Genomic DNA, 22,229 nt, shown 5'->3' with positions numbered 1-22,229 from the left:
TACCATTAAAAAAAAAAAAAAAAAAAAAAAAAAACCCAAAACGGAAAACACCAAACAGACAAAGAAAGAACCCAAAACGGAAAACACCAAAACGAAAACCAGCCAGAGCCAAATTGCCAGTGTCTTCTAGGCAAAACCCCCGCCGGGACCCAAAAAAACGTCATTACCGGAGCCAAGTTTCCGGCGTCTTCTAGGCAAAACCCCCGCCGGAGCCCAAACCAACGCCGTTACCGGATCCAAGCCGATGGCGTCTTCTGAGCAAAACTTCCGCCGGACCCAAACCACCGCCGCTTCCGAACCCAGTCAACCAACACCGGCGAGAGCTCAAAGAGGAAGAAACAGAGAGAGTGTCTGAGAGAGGGAGAAAATGGCGAGAGGGAGAAATGGAGGGAAGAGGAGAAAAAGGAGAAAACAAAAAGTCTTGGCTGACAGTGGAGAGAGAAGGTGCTGTAGGAAGGGAAAAAGAAAAATTAAAAAATTCATGCCACGTAGACATTTATGGCTGAAAGATGGCCATTTTAATGAGGTGAAGCATATCTCTAAGAAAAAAATGAGTATACATACACGTCAGCACAGGCCTACCTCGAGGCTTGAGAAGAAAACAACGAGAAGTCGTGAACTGAGACAATCCATGATAGGCCATGGTGATCCTCGATCTCCACCGTTGGTTTGAACTGATGCATGGTAACCTCAGCGCAACCTCTTTTCCCTTCCGGAGCATCACAGACTCCGTTCACCGTCCGATCCGAGGCTAGGCGATCCGGGTCCTCCTTCTCCGCCGAGTATCTGATCGTATGCAGAAGCGACGGGATGAATCTGGTAGATCTTGAGGTTGCGCGTGACTTCAGGAGCGGCCTTGATTCTCACGTAATTTATCCTTATCGGCTCGACAAGCAAGCCTCCTCCGGCGGTGGTGACCGCCAGTAACTGACCTCGCTCGGGCGCCGGTATAGTCGTCTCCACAGGAAGCTTCTCAAAGTCGGAGAATGTAAGGGAACGGTTCGGCACAATGTGGAAACGGACATTGCTGATGTACGAGTGAGTGAGAACCGGTGAAGATCGACAGGTCGTCCACAAAAAATACCGTCATGTTGATGTTGAGGCCGACAAGCTAGCACGGGGCAGAAAAGGCGGGCCCAAAGGGAAGCGTCGGAGGGAGCGAAGAGAGTGGAGAGACCGGTTCAGGCCATGGAGGTGGTGGATTTGGAGAGAGGGTGCGGTGGTGGCGAGCTCGTGAAAACCGAGATGGATTTGGAGAGAGCTGTGTGTTTGTTGGTGGTGATGGAATTGAAAGAGTTGAAGGAGTAAAGCTTTGCTCGAGTCCTTCAATGGTGGTCGTGGTAGAGAGGCCAAGCGATGCGAGGAACGAGACCACCACGAGGGCGACTGATAGGTAGCCATGGGAGTGAGAGAGCGAAATGGGTGAAGTTAAACAAAGGAATGGGGTATTAAAAGGAAAATGAAGGTGGGGTACGAAGCAGTTACCGGAGTTGGTTAGGGGAGATTCGGGAGCGTGACATAGGCGCGTGGTCTGAGGATGGCGAAGCATGCAGATCGCATGATCGTTTAGACCCTTTCCATTTAGTTAGTTTTGGCAGGAATTTTGAAAAGCCCAAATAAAGAACGGAGCAGGGGTTGTTTCATGAATCGAGACTGATTGAACGGCTAATTCCGGCCCGGCGCAGAGGTTATCAACCCTGTCGGCAGGGCAAGGGCGAGGGGAGCTCTCTCTCCTGCATTGTGCCTTGTGTCTTGTGTCTTGACTCCACAACGAAAACGATGACATTTTGAATGAGCTGCAAAATCGCCACGTTAATCGAAAATGACTAGAGTGCTAATGTGTCATTTCCTCCTACCTAGAAAATTTGTTAGGACACGAGGTCATATGTAGCAATTATGCTTTCCAAAAGGCTTATCAATTGTCCTCCGTTCTCAATTAAAAACAAAAAACAAAAAAACAAAATTTGTCCTCCGTTTGGGTACACATGCAATGCAAGGCATAGACCATGGATTTGGTCTATAAAAATTTCAAATCAAAAAATAATAAACATTTTTTTTAAAATGAACAATATATGTAAGAAGTCATTCTCCTTATCAGATATCTCAATTCTTTCTTCTTCGCTTTCCTTTGATCTTGAAAACAAGAACACACGTCAAGGGAATGCCCCAAGTAGTGGCCGGGGCGTTCCTCCTTCAATGCTTAAGTTAGTCACTGTTTTAGCTTAGTATAGTGTTTAGTTTAATATGAATTGTGTACTTGTATTTGTAGCTTATGAGCCCTTTTACGGCTAAGTTTCATGGGGATGGTAATAATGACCGGGCGAAGGATTCCGGATTCGGGCGTAACGGGTGGAAAAGTTAATGTTACGGTTCCCTAATCGTTATGTTTGACGAGAGATCATTCTTGCCATTGATATCATCCCGAGATTGGTGCGAGGTGGATACCGTGGTTGGCATGATCCGAGGAATGGAGCATAACCGTCGATGACATTTAAGTGTGTGTCATAATTGACTCGACAAGTGTGCCACCATCAAGCTGTTAGTATGATCAGCGCGTATCCTGCCCGCAACTGTTCGACCCCCTTCCTCCAATGGGATTCGAACCCTTCTTACAAAAGATAAACACGTGTCCTATGAGAATTGGAAAAGGGGATGGTTTTAATTGACCCACCCATCTTCTGAACCGCAGATGTGGCCTTTTTGAGACAGCAGATATGTGATGAAATAGAGATGTGACAGAATTCGTCTGACTTAACAGTCCCTTTTCTTTGATTGGATGCTTGTACACTACAAAAAATGAATTTTTTGCTGACATAGGTTTTCTGACGTGTCAGGTGGTCTTAGGGGTGCAAAGGCAGACGGTTAAAAACCGCCCGCTAACCGCTAACCGTTAACCGTTCGAACCGCTTAACCGCATTAGCCGCTAACCGCCTAACTGCTATAACCGCCTAGCGGTTAGCGGTTAGCGGTTATTGGGTTTACTAACCGTAACCCAATAACCGCTAACCGCCTTTTTATATAATATATTTTTATAATTATAATTATAAAAATATTTATACATATAACATAATCACTTGATCATTAAATCACAATTTTTTAAAAAAATAATTAAATCACAATTTGAGTATTAATATATTATCACTATAATTTATATGATTATATCACATGCGATTGATCATTAAATCATTTGATTATATAATAACAAATTATACATATATAATATGACATAACTCATAAGTATACTAATTCATACTAATACAACAATTAAATATCTAGAGACTTATTTCCAATGTATGTTATAAACTTATAAGTCTATATATGTTATAAGTCTATATAAGTTTACATATGTATATGAATAATATAAATACTTAATCATATGATTCAATAACAATTCAAATACTTTATTCAAGACTTCAAGTGAATCATATTATTAATGTACAATGATGATATGATTCGTATAATATCAATTAAGTAATTGATATTGGATTAAACAATGACCAATGTGTTACTTATAAACACAATTTAAGTATTAATGTATTATCATTATAATTTTAGTAATTTATATATTATCACTGTAATTGATATGATTATATTACATGATGACTTGATCATTAAATCATATGATTATATAATAATAAATAATACATATATAATATGACATAACTCATAAATCATAAGTCTACAAGTTAATCATATGATTCATGTACAATGATAATCACAATTGAGTCAATTGAATTAAACAATATATTATTTATTCATAGATATGACTCAACCTTCAAGTTCAAGTGCTGCTTCATATTTTGCCTAGAGGTTTGTTAGTAACGAAGGTTATTATTTTTTGAATTGTCATAGTATTTTAATTACAATACAATTATATTAAGCACATTTTGATATGTGTACATGCTTGTGCCTTAATATTATTATGTTTAATATTATAACTTTTCTTCTTTTGATGTCCACAGGATTTGCTAGAGGATCAAATGAGAGGATTGATAAAGTTTTAAAGTTTTATTTGTATCATTTAATGTTTCATTTGAACTTATTTTATATGCTTTGTGTTGAACTTTTTTTATATGTTATGACAGTTTGTCTGAATTCTGAACTTTTTTTTTGTATGTTGCGTTGAATTTTTATTTTTTATTTTTAAAAAAAGTTAACCGATTATGATTTAATATTTAAGGAAATTTTTTTTAAGTACAAGTAAATGTAAATTTTTGGTCAAATATTTTTGATTTTTCAATATGGGCTCTTTTTATAGCAATTGGGCACAAGAAGATATTAAAAATACAAGAAAAAAAACCCTAAAGAAAGCCCAAAAAGCCCAAAAAAAAAGCTCAATTTTAAAAAAGCGGTTAGCGGGCGGTTATCTATTTCGCTAACCGCTAACCGCTAACCGCCTAACGGTTAGCGGTTGCGGTTAGTGAAATTTACTAACCGCTAGGGCGGTAACGGTTAGCGGTTATTGCCACTAACTGCTAACCGTAACCGCCTTTGCACCCCTAGACCGTAGTCTGACACATTAGAAAATTTTTTTGACGGGGCATCTTTGACGTGTTTCAGGCGTTAAAATTGTGGGTGTCAGAAACGAAAAATTTCTGACGTGTCAGACGCAACACGTCAGAATTTTCTGACGTATCAAAAAATTGACACATCAATTTTAACACATCAAAATTTTTTCTGACGTGTAACATTTTGACACGTCAATAAATTTCCTAACATGTCAAAATTGACACGTTAGTAATTTAAAAATTATTAAAAAAATAATTTTTATTTTTTTAAATTTTTTCTGGAATTTTTTTTTTCAATTAAAAAATTTATTAATTTAAATTATTTTGCAATTAAAATAACATATATTTTTTTTAATTCTTTTCTCCACCGTCGACGTTCTCCTGGCCAGCTCTCTCCCTGATCTCTTCTTTTCTCCATTTTCTGATCACTCTCTCCAGCTAGCTCTCCCTCTCTTCTTTTCTCTATTTTCTCACTCTCTCTCTCTTCTTTCCTCTATTTTCAAAAACACAAACCCAAAAAATCTTCAAAAAATCAAAAACCCAAATCAAAAAATCAACCTGATCGAAAATGAAAAACCCAAACGTCAAACCCAAAAAATCACCAAAAACCCAAAAAATCTTCTTATCCTTCTTCTTCTCTTCTCTTTTTTTTTTTTTTTTTTTTCTTCTCTTCTTCTTCTTCTTCTTCTTCTTCTCTTCATTTTCTCTTATCTTTTTCCATTTCTCCTTCCCTCTAGAGGGAGCTGGCCGGCTACATGTGTAGAGATAAGAGGGAGATTGAGAGAGGATCCGGACAGGGAGAGCTCATGGGTCTGGGGAAATAAAAGAAAAGGCCAGGGAAAGTTGAATAAAAGAATAAAGGGTAAGATTACTAAAAGAATAAATTAAGGGAAAAGAAGAGGGAAAAAGTTGAAAATTCCGCTCATTTTTTTAGTGATGAGCCAACATTTAACACGTCATAATTTTCTGACGTGCAAAAAATAGCACGTCAGAAACCTGATATTAAAAAAAAAAAAAAAGGAAGATATATAATATAAATAAACCTGATATATATATAAGTGCTAAAAATAGCACGTCAGAAACCTGATATATAAAAAAAAAATTAAATTAAATTTAAATTTCTTGACGTGTTGAATGTAATACGTCAATAAATATTGACAAGGCACATTCAACACGTCAAAAAAAAAATTGTTGATGTATCACTTTTGGCACGTCAATAATTACTGACGTGACAAAATTTAGTTACTTTTTGCTACGTCAAAAACCATTCGATTTTTTGTAGTGGTACTTTCCCTTGCATCGAGGTTCAACAATCCTTTGTGGCCAGATTGGTGGGGACGTACAGGTTTGCCGAGGGATTTGGGGTGCGTGGAGCTGGCGTCTTCGTCACGCAAACCCTAGGTTTGGAGATTCGCTTATGGAGAAGGATGCGAACGTGGATGACTTTGGGATTTGTACGTAGTTTGCCCTCTGTATGCCACCAAATTGAGTTACGAATGCGGATATGGACCAGGTCATTAGGCCTTTGGGCCTAAGGGATGTCCCGGGAAGCTTGTACGTTTGGGACAATTAGGTTTGGTGTGGTTGGGTCGAACCTTAACCCAACAATAATCAATTATAATTACCTATACTCAATATTTTCCTAATTAAAGTGACGGAAATTGGGATAATACCATTCATCAAGGATTGTTTAGGTGAGTATTTTTTATAGGAACTCCCGCACAATTATTGTATCAATTGCCAGCAATTCGAATCAAGCTTTAGCCCATTGGCCATGGGTTGAGTTACGGGCTTCACATTTTCAATCTGGCTCACCTATTGTTAAAAGAACGTACGGGTGTGAGCACGTGATACAATATATCATATATTCCAACGGTCTTTTGGGTCTCTAACAACGTACAGCAGCTGCCCTGCTTCTAATGTGCCAAGATCTCAAGTTACATGAGTTCATTGCCTGAACCGCTTTTGATGTTGATGACAGCGAATGCAAAATGCAAAAGGCTCTTTTATCATCAACTTTACTAGATATGCCACTAACTCGATCGCTTAATTAGACTAATTAATGTTAGAGATAATAAAGACAAGAGCCCATCTTCTAATCAAGACTCCAATTGTATTTAACTTTATCTAGATCTCAAAGCTAGGTGAACTACTTTATCTCTGCTTTGAAGTCTTTGATTAGAAGATGGGCTCTTGAACTTTATTTCTTTGGAGTCTTTGACTAGAAGATTATTATCTCTAACAATTAACACAACCTTGTACGACTTTTCTTCCTTTTTTTATTTTTTATTTTTTAATTATTATCCGTTATATTCACTTTAAGTCGGTATGCTCAAGAAATTTGCCCCCCAACAATTTTGTTAGATTAATTAAGTAGTAGTAATTAAAATTGATAATTATTTAGGCCCAACCTAAATTTTGGTAATTGTCCACAGTATAGCCGAAGGGGAAAGTCCACAAATCTTTTTTTTTTTTAAAAAAAAAAAAAAAAAAAAAAAAAAAAAGCCAGTATTTGTTAGAATAGGAATAATTAATCTCTATCTTTTACTAAAACTTTTTTTTGTAAGGAGTAATAATATTATATTTTACCAAAACTCTTTTCCCATTAGGATTAGGAGTTAAGTTCTTTCACTTCACTGCTTAACTAGTTCTCCTCCAATTAGGAATTCGCATTCCTTATAAATAGATACTTGATCATCACTATTGTCATTAATTTTACACACACTCATTTCTTTCCTTCTTTTTTGTCTCTCTCTCGATCATTTGGCTTTTTTTACTGTTAGTTCACCGTCATAGAGAAAAAAAGAACTGAATACGGGGTACATGACGATAAAAGATTTCAAAGGTATGGATATCTCAAGTGATGTTGATTTATAAGTTGTTGCTCAAATTGCTGCTATATATGAAGTATATATACATAAGAAAAATTTAAGGAATCACAATATACGTAGCATCAATCATTACTCTTTAAAAATTAATTTAAATGCGTATTTATTATGCTTAATTTTTTTTTTTTTGAAATCCATAGAAACTTTCATTGAAATATTAAGAACGAACGAACAGATTCCTCCATCTAAACTTCATCATTCGGCATCCAAACTTTCATTTAATTTATTATGCTTAGTTAACAATATATTATGTGTTTAATTATTATCCGTTATATTTACTTTAAGTCGGTATGCTCAAGAAATTTGCCCCCCCAACAATTTTGTTAGATTACTCAAGTAGTAGTAATTAAAGTTAGCCCAAATTAGGAAAAAAAAAAAAAAGAAAAAAAAAAAAGCCTGTATTTGTTGGATTATGAATAATCTCTATCTTTTACTAAAACTTTTTTTTTTTCTAAGGAGTAATAATATTATATTTTACCAAAACTCTTTCCCATTAGGATTAGGGATTATCTTCTTTCACTTCACCGCCTAGCTAGTTCTCCTCCAATTAGGAATCCTCTTTCCTTATAAATAGGGACTTCATCACTATTGTCATTAATTTTACACACGCTCCTTTTTATTTTATTTTTATTTTATTTTTTTTTATTCTCTCATTTGGCTTTTTCTACTGTTTGTTCACCATCGTAGAGAAAAAGGAAGAACTGAATATGGTGTACTTGACAATAAAAGATTTCGAAGGTATGGATATCTCAAGTAATGAACGCATTGATGATTTATGCGCTGTTGTTCAAATTGCTACTATAAAGTATGATGAAGAAAAATTTAAGGAATCACAATCTTCTAAACGAAAAAGATTGATTAAGGAAAAGGCTTTAAAGAAACCCATGACCATGCCTATGGCCGGCTTCAAGAAACAAGGGTTTGATGGAGAAACAATCATGGCTGCTGCACAAGTTCAAAGCTTAAAGAATGATTTGAAAAAAATATATGAGAGCGGGGAGGAGGACATCGAATTCAAGATAAACAAGAAGTCAAAATATAATAACCAAAAATTCACATCTTGTAGATGTGAGAAAGGGCAGAAGTCGAATTGCCCCCCATGCCAAACCCACCGCCGGGCTTGCCCGAAGAAGTCAATAATCGTATAAAGGCAGTTGATGGAACTGAGGTGATTATGGTAATACAAAAACGCCTCACCAACACTGACCTAGACCGAGGCAAATGTCGGGTGTCCATACCCTTTGGGAAGATCAATAGGGATTTCTTGAGAGAGAGAGAGAAAGATCTTCTTGACCAACAAATCTCATTGGAAGTGCCATTCTACGAGCCCTCGCATAAGGTGAGTAAAATCATTTTGAGGCAGTGGGACATGGGCAAAGGCTCAGGGAAAAGCAGCTCCATGTACGCGCTGAGGACACACTGGAATGCTGTCGTGGAAGCGAATGGTCTCAAGGAAAAAGATGTGATCCAAGTTTGGTCCTTCCGAGTTGGCGATGAACAAAAACTTTGCCCGGCTCTTGTGGTGGTTAGTAGGGTACGAGATCTTGATGGCCATGGCCGGAGCAAAATGAGTGACAACGAGGGAGCAAGTAGTAGCCTAGGAAGGGAAAAATAACTGGCTTGTGGTGGCAGCATGTAGACTGTAGAAGACGCAAGTACCAGCAAAGAAGATTACGGGTTTTAGGGTTTTGATATGACCCTTTTCTTTCTTTCTTTCTGGATCTAAGATTTTTATTCTTTTATTTCTTTTTTTAATTTGTAGTCGGGGGTACAGCTTGCATGTATGTGATGATGTTTTTTGTAATTAAGAGTCTATTGACAATTAATTTTCTCATATATATATATATATATATTCCCTTTTCTTTTATTCTGTTTAATGTTTAGTAGAATAGATGCATGAGATTACTTATCTTTAATCTAAAAGTCTAACGAGATTAATCAGTATGCGTTACTTCTGTTTTCCAACCAAAGTTTTCTCTAATGAAGTTCCTAATTTCAATCATTGGAGATGACATGAAACCTAAATGAGAACTGGCATTTCTTTTTCTTTTCTTTTCTTTTTTTTTTTTAGGTGCAGAAATTTACAATATGGTATCCAAAAGAATTGACCAATTAAAAGACTTGACAAAGTGGTCAATGATAGTCAATTTGAAAACCAGAGCTTACACCTGAGATCAAATCAGCAAATAAATTTTTTGACGTTGTGATTTTTATCACGTTAAAATCTTTTTGACGTGACGAGTTTCACCAAGTCAAAAACACTTTTAACGTGGTAAAACTACTGCTTCAAATTTTTTTTTGAAATTGACTATCATTGAACACTTTTTGTACTTGTCCCTAAGAAGTAGCTCAATCGGCTTGAACCACACTTAATAAAGTGGAGGTCTCTAGTTCAAATCTCACTCTCCCCTCTTGTGCGGACATGTCCAAAAAAAAAAAAAAAAAAAAACACTTTTTGTACTTGGTCTTCTAATTGGTCGGTTCTTGGCTTGATACCATATTTTTCATGCAAAAAATAAAAAATTACATGTTCCCATTGAGGGTACGTTTCATGTCATCTCTTTATTAGATAAATTTATTATTGGACTCAAATTTAGTAGTAAATTTACAAAAAAATATATTAAAAAAAAATATGATATATAAGATAACTCTTAGTCTTATATAATACGTAGGCCATAGCTAGCTGACTACAAATTAAACAAAAGAAAAAATAAAAGAACAAAAATCTTCAAATTAACTAGAAATGAATTAAAGGGTCAAATCTAAACCCGTAATCTTCATGGGCTTAAGGCTGAGGAGTTGATTCCATGTATGCACTTCTGCACTGTTCTGTACTCGATCCCGAAGTTATCTTCACATCTGCTAGTGTACTATCTCTGTATATTCTCTTCTTTGCTGGTACTGGCATCTTCTACAGTCCCCTTGCTACTACCACAGATAAAACTAGGCGGGGAGGAGGACATTGAATTCAAGATAAACCAAAAGAAGTCAAAATATAATAACAAAGAATCCACATCTTGTAAGAGATGTGAGAAAGGACAAAACACGTTACCATAATTCTTACTAACATGGCATTTTTCACGTGTCACCATTTGGTGACGTGTTAAAAATACTACGTTACCATAGGATGACGTGCTAAATAAACACGTCATCTTATGGTAACGTGTTAATGTAACACGTTTCCATATGGTAATATGGTAACGTGTTAAATTGACACGTTACCAAATGGTAACGTGTCATTTGAACATTTTACCATATTATAACGTGTTAAGTTGATGCGTTACAAGATGACAACGTGTCAATTTAACATGTTACAAAATGGTTAAAAATTTTAAAAAATAAAAAAAATTTCAAAAATTTGATGATAAAAAAATTGTTTCAGTGACTCCTTGCATTATTTGCTAGATGAGAAGTGTTTTTTTTATACAAGTGTAATCTTGTAAACAATCATACAATTCTGTTGACATTCATTCTATTATTATTATATTATCAAATTTAGTACGTGTATTAATAATTCAAACTATAATAAGCTGTAAAAACTTGAGCTATATATATTATAAGTTTAGTGAGAGTGATGAGTTGTTAAACATACATAGAAAAAAGAAATGGGGGCTTAAGACTTTGTGGTAGGCAGATCATGATCTAGATTGCATGCAATGCTATAGTTAATTAAATTTAGTGACTCCTTAGCAATATGATAGAGTACTAATTATGAAAAGAGTTAGATTCTTAATAACCCTATCAATTAATTAACCAAAGGGAACTGGATGCAAGTCTTGAACATGCATGGTGGAAATATGCACGCCATATTTTAAGTAAACATGCATGAAATAAACTTGAGCAATGAAATAAATAAACAAATGAACAAAGTAATTAAGTTTATAATAAAATAAATAAACAAATGAACAAAGTAATTAAGTTTATAATAAAATAAATAAACAAATCAATAGTATCACACTTTATAAAGTATATATGATAGGTTTGTTTCCTACTATATTGTATGTCATATAGTAATTAACTTCTTTATATTATGGTTTATGTTTTGCTTTATATATAATTATAAATTAATTTATAATTTAAATATACGTAATATTACGCATATATATATATATATATATATATATATATATATATATATATATATATATATATATATATCAACTTAATTAATTATCAATTACTAAGCTTAATAATTGCAAGTATTAAGCTTTATAATATATCAAGTACTATTAAACTTAATAATTTGCAAGTATATATTAATATAAAGCTTTATATGAATTATAAAGCTTAAGCTTTGTATTAAATATATATTAAGTGTATATATATATATAGTAACGTGCCAATGTGGCACATTACTATTCACCTCAAGACCATGCGCATTTGGCCGTGCGCCAGCTTCTTCTTCTTCCTCTCATTTTCTCTTTTTTTCCCCTCTTTTCTTCTCCCCCGCGCACAGTGCTTCCTCCTCTCTGCATTCCAAAATTTTTCTCTCTTCTTCTCACATAGCCACCTTCTCTTCTCTCACTTGCATGTGAACTAAGCTTCTTCTTCGGATTTTGTAGCAGGCCCAGCTCATCAACTCTTCCTCCTTGTGCGATCAGCCACCACCGTCTTCTCTCTCCGCTGGCGAACTCATTTCCGACCGACAACTCCCCTCTCACACATTTTCTGGCCATCTCCTGCCGCCTCATCATCGATCATATATATATAATTTTTTTTTTATAGTATATATTGATAGTTTTGTTCTCTGCATTATATATGTATATGTTCAAATTTTTTTGTTAGCTAATTAATTTATTAATTTGGTTGAACTATATATTATTTTTAGGGTCCTTTGTTTGTATGATGGGTACGTACGTAGGAATGTAGGATTGTTCAATATGAGCATCTATGCAAAATATTTATATCTACATTTTTAGGTTAGTAGTTTGAAATTAGCTAGATTTTTTTATTTTGTGTATGTTTTACAAACCTATTATATATATGATTACAAAAATAATAATAAAAAATATAGAATGGTAAAAAAAAAAAAAAAAAAAAAAAAAAAAAGAGGACCTACCTATGTAGTTAGATGAATTTTTTTTAGGGTCCTCATATGAAGTTCAAATTATATAACTTTATTTTTTTAAAAAAAATTGCGATAAAAACATAGCTTAAATTTATTTTATTTAGGGCCCCTGTAACTAATTATTGTTTTCAATTTGTTTAATATAATTTGGTTTAGGTTTTGTAAATTTAGATTAGAGTACATGTTATTAAATAAACAAGGAATGTAGATTTTTTTTTTATGTACGGTACCCATGATAAATTGTTTTAATTTTGTATTATAATGTGGTTTAAAGTTTGGAAATTTAATTTTCGTAAATTACATAAAATAGATAAAGATAATAAAAAAATGTCTTGAAAAAAACAATTAACCTAAAAATATTTTATTTAGGATCCCTGTAACAAAGGCGATATAAAATAGGAAAGTATAAAATGTAGATTATGTTTAGGGTTATAAAAAACCTATAGGACACAAACCGAAAACAAATATATGTAGGAAGTCATTCTCCTTATCAGTTATCTCAATTTTTTCTTGTTCGCTTTCCTTTGATCCTAAAAACAAGAACTCACGTCAAGAGGATGCCCCGAGTGGTGGCCGGAGCGTTCCTCCTTCGATGCCTAAGTCAGTCACTGTTTTAGCTTAGTATAGTGTTTAGTTTAATATGAATCGTGTACTTATATCGGTAGCTTATGAGCCCTTTTACAGCTAAGTCTCATGGGGATGGTAATGATGACCGGGTGAAGGATTCGGGATCTAGGCGTAACGGATGGAAAAGTTAATGTTACGGTTCCCTAACCGTTATGTTTGACAAGAGATCATTCTTGCCATTGATATCATCCCGAGAATGGTGTGAGGCGGATATCATGATTGGCATGATCTGGGGAATGGAGCATAACTGTCGATGGCATTTAAGTGTGTGTCATAACTGACTCGACTAGTGTGCCACTATCGAGTTGTTAGTGTGATCAGCGCGTATCCTGCCCGCAATTGTCCGACCCCCTCCCTCCAATGGATTCGAACCCTTCTTACTAAAGATAAACATGTGTCCTATGAGGATTGGAAAAGGGGAAGGTTTTAATTGACCCACCCATCTTCTGAACCGCAGATGTGGCCTTTTTTAGACAGCGGATATGTGATGAAACAGAGATGTGACGGAATTCGTCTGACTTAACAGTCCCTTTTCTCTGATTGGACGCTTGTACTTTCTCTTGCATCGAGGTTCAACGATCCTTTGTGGCCAGCTTGGCAGGGACGTAGAGGTTTGTTGAGGGATTTGGGGTGCGTGGAGCTGGCGTCTTCGTCATGCAGACCCTAGGTTCGGAGATTCGCTTATGGAGAAGGATGCGGACGTGGATGACTTTGGGATTTGTAGTTTGCCCTCTGTATGCCACCAAATTGAGTTACGAATGCGGATACGGACTAGGACATTAGGCCTTTGGGCCTAAGGGATGGCCTGAGACTCCTGTATGTTTGGGACAATTAGGTTTGGTGTGGTTGGGTCGAACCTTAACCCAACAATAATCAATTATAATTACCTATGCTCAATATTTTCCTAATTAAAGTGACGGAAATTGGGATAATACCATTCATCAAGGATTGTTTAGGTGAGTATTTTTTATAGGAACTCCCGCACAATTATTGTATAAATTGCCAGCAATTCGAATCAAGCTTTAGCCCATTGGCCATGGGTTGAGTTACGGGCTTCACATTTCCAATCTGGCTCACCTATTGTTAAAAGAACGTACGGGTGTGAGCACATGGTACAATAAATACTATATTCCAACCGTCTTTTGGGTCTCTAACAGCAGCAGCTGCCCTGCTTCTAATGTGCCAAGATCTCAAGTTACATGAGTTCATTGCCTGAACCGCTTTTGATGTTGATGACAGCGAACGCAAAATGCAAAAGGCTCTTTTATCATCAACTTTACTAGATATGCCACTAACTCGATCGCTTAATTAGACTAATTAATGTTAGAGATAATAAAGACAAGAGCCCATCTTCTAATCAAGACTCCAATTGTATTTAACTTTATCTCAAAGCTAGCGGAACTACTTTATCTCTGCTTTGAAGTCTTTGATTAGAAGATGGGCTCTTGAACTTTATTTCTTTGGAGTCTTTGACTAGAAGATTATTATCTCTAACAATTAAAACAACCTTGTACGACTTTTCTTCCTTTTTTTATTTTTTATTTTTTAATTATTATCCGTTATATTCACTTTAAGTCGGTATGCTCAAGAAATTTGCCCCCCAACAATTTTGTTAGATTAATTAAGTGGTAGTAATTAAAATTGATAGTTATTTAGGCCCAACCTAAATTTTGGTAATTGTTCACAGTACTATAGCCGAAGGGGAAAGTCCCCAAATTAAAATAAATAAATAAATAAATAAAATAAAGGAAAAAAGAAAGCCTGTATTTGTTAGATTAGGAATAATTAATCTCTATCTTTTACTAAAACTTTTTTTGTAAGGAGTAATAATATTATATTTTACCAAAACTCTTTTCCCATTAGGATTAGGAGTTATGTTCTTTCACTTCACTGCTTAACTAGTTCTCCTCCAATTAGGAATTCGCATTCCTTATAAATAGATACTTGATCATCACTATTGTCATTAATTTTACACACTCATTTCTTTCCTTCTTTTTTGTCTCTCTCTCGATCATTTGGCTTTTTTTACTGTTAGTTCACCGTCATAGAGAAAAAAAGAACTGAATACGGGGTACATGACGATAAAAGATTTCAAAGGTATGGATATCGATCTCAAGTGATGTTGATTTATAAGTTGTTGCTCAAATTGCTGCTATATATGAAGTATATATACATAAGAAAAATTTAAGGAATCACAATATACGTAGCATCAATCATTACTCTTTAAAAATTAATTTACATGCGTATTTATTATGCTTAATTTTTTTTTTTTGAAATCCATAGAAACTTTCATTGAAATATTAAGAACGAACGAACAGATTCCTCCATCTAAACTTCATCATTCGGCATCCAAACTTTCATTTAATTTATTATGCGTAGTTAACAATATATTATGTGTTTAATTATTATCCGTTATATTTACTTTAAGTCGGTATGCTCGAGAAATTTGCCCCCCCAACAATTTTGTTAGATTACTCAAGTAGTAGTAATTAAAGTTAGCCCAAATTGGGGAAAAAAAAAAAAAAAAAAAAAAAAAAAAAACCCTGTATTAGTTGGATTATGAATAATCTCTATCTTTTACTAAAACTTTTTTTTTTTTTTTCTAAGGAGTAATAATATTATATTTTACCAAAACTCTTTCCCATTAGGATTAGGGATTATCTTCTTTCACTTCACCGCCTAGCTAGTTCTCCTCCAATTAGGAATCCTCTTTCCTTATAAATAGGGACTTCATCACTATTGTCATTAATTTTACACACGCTGCTTTTTATTTTATTTATTTATTTATTTATTTTTATTCTCTCATTTGGCTTTTTCTACTGTTTGTTCACCATCGTAGAGAAAAAGGAAGAACTGAATATGGGGTACTTGACAATAAAAGATTTCGAAGGTATGGATATCTCAAGTAATGAACGCATTGATGATTTATGCGCTGTTGTTCAAATTGCTACTATAAAGTATGAGGAAGAAAAATTTAAGGAATCACAATCTTCTAAACGAAAAAGATTGATCAAGGAAAAGGCTTTAAAGAAACCCATGACCATGCCTATGGCCGGCTTCAAGAAACAAGGGTTTGATGGAGAAACAATCATGGCTGCTGCACAAGTTCAAAGCTTAAAGAATGATTTGAAAAAAATATATGAGAGCGGGGAGGAGGACATCGAATTCAAGATAAACAAGAAGTCAAAATATAATAACAAAGAATCCACATCTTGTAGATGTGAGAAAGGGCAGAAGTCGAATTGCCCCCCCTTGCCAAACCCACCGCCGGGCTTGCCCGAAGAAGTCAATAATCGTATAAAGGCAGTTGATGGAACTGAGGTGATTATGGTAATACAAAAACGCCTCACCAACACTGACCTAGACCGAGGCAAATGTCGAGTGTCCATACCCTTTGGGAAGATCAATAGGGATTTCTTGAGAGAGAGAGAGAAAGATCTTCTTGACCAACAAATATCATTGGAAGTGCCATTTCACGAGCCCTCGCATAAGGTGAGTAAAATCATTTTGAGGCAGTGGGACATGGGCAAAGGCTCAGGGAAAAGCAGCTCCATGTACGCGCTGAGGACACACTGGAATGCTGTCGTGGAAGCGAATGGTCTCAAGGAAAAAGATGTGATCCAAGTTTGGTCCTTCCGAGTTGGCGATGAACAAAAACTTTGCCTGGCTCTTGTGGTGGTTAGTAGGGTACGAGATCTTGATGGCCATGGCCGGAGCAAAATGAGTGACAACGAGGGAGCAAGTAGTAGCCTAGGAAGGGAAAAAGAATTGGCTTGTGGTGGCAGCATGTAGACTGTGAAAGACGCAAGTACCAGCAAAGAAGATTACGGGTTTTAGGGTTTTGATATGACCCTTTTCTTTCTTTCTGGATCTAAGATTTTTATTCTTTTATTTCTTTTTTTAATTTGTAGTCGGGGGTACAGCTTGCATGTATGTGATGATGTTTTTTGTAATTAAGAGTCTATTGACAATTAATTTTCTCATATATATATATATTCCCTTTACTTTTATTCTGTTTAATGTTTAGTAGAATAGATGCATGAGATTACTTATCTTTAATCTAAAAGTCTAACGAGATTAATCAGTATGCGTTACTTCTGTTTTCCAACCAAAGTTTTCTCTAATGAAGTTCCTAAATTCAATCGTTGGAGATGACATGAAACCTAAATGAGAACTGGTATTTCTTTTTCTTTTCTTTTCTTTTTTTTTTTAGGTGCAGAAATTTACAATATGGTATCCAAAAGAACTGACCAATTAAAAGACTTGACAAAGTGGTCAATGACAGTCAATTTGAAAACCAGAGCTTACACCTGAGATCAAATCAGCAAATAAATTTTTTGACGTGGTGATTTTTATCACGTTAAAATCTTTTTGACGTGACGAGTTTCACCAAGTCAAAAACACTTTTAACGTGGTAAAACTACTGCTTCAAAATTTTTTTGAAATTGACTATCATTGAACACTTTTTGTACTTGTCCCTAAGAAGTAGCTCAATCGGCTTGAACCACACTTAATAAAGTGGAGGTCACTAGGTCAAATCTCACTCTCCCCTCTTGTGCGGACATGTCCAAAAAAAAAAAAAAAAACACTTTTTGTACTTGGTCTTCTAATTGGTCGGTTCTTGGCTTGATACCATATTTTTCATGCAAAAAATAAAAAATTACCTGTTCCCATTGAGGGTACGTTTCATGTCATCTCTTTATTAGATAAATTTATTATTGGACTCAAATTTAGTAGTAAATTTACAAAAAAAAATATTAAAAAAAAATATGATATATAAGATAACTCTTAGTCTTATATAATACGTAGGCCATAGCTAGCTGACTACAAATTAAACAAAAGAAAAAATAAAAGAACAAAAATCTTCAAATTAACTAGAAATGAATTAAAGGGTCAAATCTAAACCCGTAATCTTCATGGGCTTAAGGCTGAGGAGTTGATTCCATGTCTGCACTTCTGCATTGTTCTGTACTCGATCCCGAAGTTATCTTCACATCTGCTAGTGTACTGTCTCTGTATATTCTCTTCTTTGCTGGTACTGGCATCTTCTACAGTCCCCTTGCTACTACCACTGATAAAACTAGACGGGGAGGAGGACATTGAATTCAAGATAAACCAAAAGAAGTCAAAATATAATAACAAAGAATCCACATCTTGTAAGAGATGTGAGAAAGGACAAAACACGTTACCATAATTCTTACTAACATGGCATTTTTCACGTGTCACCATTTGGTGACGTGTTAAAAATGCCACGTTACCATAGGATGACGTGCTAAATAAACACGTCATCTTATGGTAACGTGTTAATGTAACACGTTTCCATATGGTAACGTGTTAAATTGACACGTTACCAAATGGTAACGTGTCATTTGAACATTTTACCATATTATAACGTGTTAAATTGATGCGTTACAAGATGACAACGTGTCAATTTAACATGTTACAAAATGGTTAAAAATTTTAAAAAATAAAAAAAATTTCAGAAATTTGATGATAAAAAAATTGTTTCAGTGACTCCTTGCATTATTTGCTAGATGAGAAGTGTTTTTTTTATACAAGTGTAATCTTGTAATCTTGTAAACAATCATACAATTCTGTTGACATTCATTCTATTATTATTATATTATCAAATTTAGTACGTGTATTAATAATTCAAATTCTAATAAGCTGTAAAAACTTGAGCTATATATATTATAAGTTTAGTGAGAGTGATGAGTTGTTAAACATACATAGAAAAAGGAAATGAGGGCTTAAGACTTTGTGGCAGGCAGATCATGATCTAGATTGCATGCAATGCTATAGTTAATTAAATTTAGTAACTCCTTAGCAATATGATAGAGTACTAATTATGAAAAGAGTTAAATTCTTAATAACCCTATCAATTAATTAACCAAAGGGAACTGGATGCAAGTCCTGAACATGCATGGTGGAAATATGCACGCCATATTTTAAGTAAACATGCATGAAATAAACTTGAGCAATGAAATAAATAAACAAATGAACAAAGTAATTAAGTTTATAATAAAATAAATAAACAAATCAATAGTATCACACTTTATAAAGTATATATGATAGGTTTGTTTCCTACTATATTGTATGTCATATAGTAATTAACTTCTTTATATTATGGTTTATGTTTTGCTTTATATATAATTATAAATTAATTTATAATTTAAATATACGTAATATTACGCATATATATATATATATATATATATATATATATATATATATCAACTTAATTAATTATCAATTACTAAGCTTAATAATTGCAAGTATTAAGCTTTATAATATATCAAGTACTATTAAACTTAATAATTTGCAAGTATATATTAATATAAAGCTTTATATGAATTATAAAGCTTAAGCTTTGTATTAAATATATATTAAGTGTATATATATATATATAGTAACGTGCCAATGTGGCACGTTACTATTCACCTCAAGACCATGCGCATTTGGCCGTGCGCCAGCTTCTTCTTCTTCCTCTCATTTTCTCTTTTTTCCCCCCTCTTTTCTTCTCCCCCGCGCACAGTGCTTCCTCCTCTCTGCATTCCAAAATTTTTCTCTCTTCTTCTCACATAGCCACCTTCTCTTCTCTCACTTGCATGTGAACTCAGCTTCTTCTTCGGATTTTGTAGCAGGCCCAGCTCATCAACTCTTCCTCCTTGTGCGATCAGCCACCACCGTCTTCTCTCTCCGCTGGCGAACTCATTTCCGACCGGCAACTCCCCTCTCACACGTTTTCTGGCCATCTCCTGCCGCCTCATCATCAATCATATATATATAATTTTTTTTTATAGTATATATTGATAGTTTTGTTCTCTGCATTATATATGTATATGTTCAAATTTTTTTGTTAGCTAATTAATTTATTAATTTGGTTGAACTATATATTATTTTTAGGGTCCTTTGTTTGTATGATGGGTACGTACGTAGGAATGTAGGATTGTTCAATATGAGCATCTATGCAAAATATTTATATCTACATTTTTAGGTAAGTAGTTTGAAATTAGCTAGATTTTTTTATTTTGTGTATGTTTTACAAACCTATTATATATATGATTACAAAAATAATAATAAAAAATATAGAATGGTAAAAAAAAATAATAATAAATAAATAAATAAAAAAAGAGAACCTACCTATTTAGTTAGATGAATTTTATTTAGGGTCCCCATATGAAGTTCAAATTATATAACTTTATTTTTTAAAAAAAAAATTGCGATAAAAACATAGCTTAAATTTATTTTATTTAGGGCCCCTGTAACTAATTATTGTTTTCAATTTGTTTAATATAATTTGGTTTAGGTTTTGTAAATTTAGACTAGAGTACATGTTATTAAATAAACAAGGAATGTAGATTTTTTTTTTATGTACGGTACCCATGATAAATTGTTTTAATTTTGTATTATAATTTGGTTTAAAGTTTGGAAATTTAATTTTCGTAAATTACATAAAATAGATAAAGATAATAAAAAAATGTCTTGAAAAAAACAAAAAAAAAAAACAATTAACCTAAAAATATTTTATTTAGGATCCCTGTAACAAAGGCGATATAAAATAGGAAAGTATAAAATGTAGATTATGTTTAGGGTTATAAAAAACCTATAGGACACAAACCGAAAACAAATATATGTAGGAAGTCATTCTCCTTATCAGTTATCTCAATTTTTTCTTGTTCGCTTTCCTTTGATCCTAAAAACAAGAACTCACGTCAAGAGGATGCCCCGAGTGGTGGCCGGAGCGTTCCTCCTTCGATGCCTAAGTCAGTCACTGTTTTAGCTTAGTATAGTGTTTAGTTTAATATGAATCGTGTACTTATATCGGTAGCTTATGAGCCCTTTTACAGCTAAGTCTCATGGGGATGGTAATGATGACCGGGTGAAGGATTCGGGATCTAGGCGTAATGGATGGAAAAGTTAATGTTACGGTTCCCTAACCGTTATGTTTGACAAGAGATCATTCTTGCCATTGATATCATCCCGAGAATGGTGTGAGGCGGATATCATGATTGGCATGATCTGGGGAATGGAGCATAACTGTCGATGGCATTTAAGTGTGTGTCATAACTGACTCGACTAGTATGCCACTATCGAGCTGTTAGTGTGATCAGCGCGTATCCTGTCCGCAATTGTCCGACCCCCTCCCCCAATGGATTCGAACCCTTCTTACAAAAGATAAACATGTGTCCTATGAGGATTGGAAAAGGGGAAGGTTTTAATTGACCCACCCATCTTCTGAACCGCAGATGTGGCCTTTTTTAGACAGCGGATATGTGATGAAACAGAGATGTGACGGAATTCGTCTGACTTAACAGTCCCTTTTCTCTGATTGGACGCTTGTACTTTCTCTTGCATCGAGGTTCAACGATCCTTTGTGGCCAGCTTGGCAGGGACGTAGAGGTTTGCTGAGGGATTTGGGGTGCGTGGAGCTGGCGTCTTCGTCATGCAGACCCTAGGTTCGGAGATTCGCTTATGGAGAAGGATGCGGACGTGGATGACTTTGGGATTTGTAGTTTGCCCTTTGTATGCCACCAAATTGAGTTACGAATGCAGATACGGACTAGGACATTAGGCCTTTGGGCCTAAGGGATGGCCTGAGACTCCTGTATGTTTGGGACAATTAGGTTTGGTGTAGTTGGGTCGAACCTTAACCCAACAATAATCAATTATAATTACCTATACTCAATATTTTCCTAATTAAAGTGACGGAAATTGGGATAATACCATTCATCAAGGATTGTTTAGGTGAGTATTTTTTATAGGAACTCCCGCACAATTATTGTATAAATTGCCAGCAATTCGAATCAAGCTTTAGCCCATTGGCCATGGGTTGAGTTACGGGCTTCACATTTCCAATCTGGCTCACCTATTGTTAAAAGAACGTACGGGTGTGAGCACATGGTACAATAAATAATATATTCCAACCGTCTTTTGGGTCTCTAACAACAGCAGCTGCCCTGCTTCTAATGTGCCAAGATCTCAAGTTACATGAGTTCATTGCCTGAACCGCTTTTGATGTTGATGACAGCGAACGCAAAATGCAAAAGGCTCTTTTATCATCACCTTTACTAGATATGCCACTAACTCGATCGCTTAATTAGACTAATTAATGTTAGAGATAATAAAGACAAGAGC

At 34.7% G+C, this 22,229-nt stretch overlaps 1 protein-coding gene across 1 annotated transcript in view; it reads left to right on the top strand.

Moving 5' to 3' along the window:
* Window positions 1-22,229, top strand: part of LOC132166643 (uncharacterized) — a 74,322-nt gene that overhangs the window by 47,095 nt on the left and 4,998 nt on the right. The window contains exons 4-6 of the mRNA XM_088511592.1: window positions 8,126-8,426; window positions 8,474-8,997; window positions 15,964-16,845. Coding sequence (XP_088367718.1) covers window positions 8,126-8,426; window positions 8,474-8,997; window positions 15,964-16,845 — 1,707 coding nt within the window. The remainder of the gene's footprint in view (window positions 1-8,125; window positions 8,427-8,473; window positions 8,998-15,963; window positions 16,846-22,229) is intronic.

The sequence above is a fragment of the Corylus avellana genome, chromosome 11, assembly GCF_965113065.1.
Source record: "Corylus avellana chromosome 11, dhCorAvel1.hap1.2, whole genome shotgun sequence".
Lineage (NCBI taxonomy): Eukaryota > Viridiplantae > Streptophyta > Magnoliopsida > Fagales > Betulaceae > Corylus > Corylus avellana.
The sequence above is the reverse complement of the archived record's forward strand: the minus strand, read 5'-3'. Positions and strand labels throughout refer to the sequence as shown.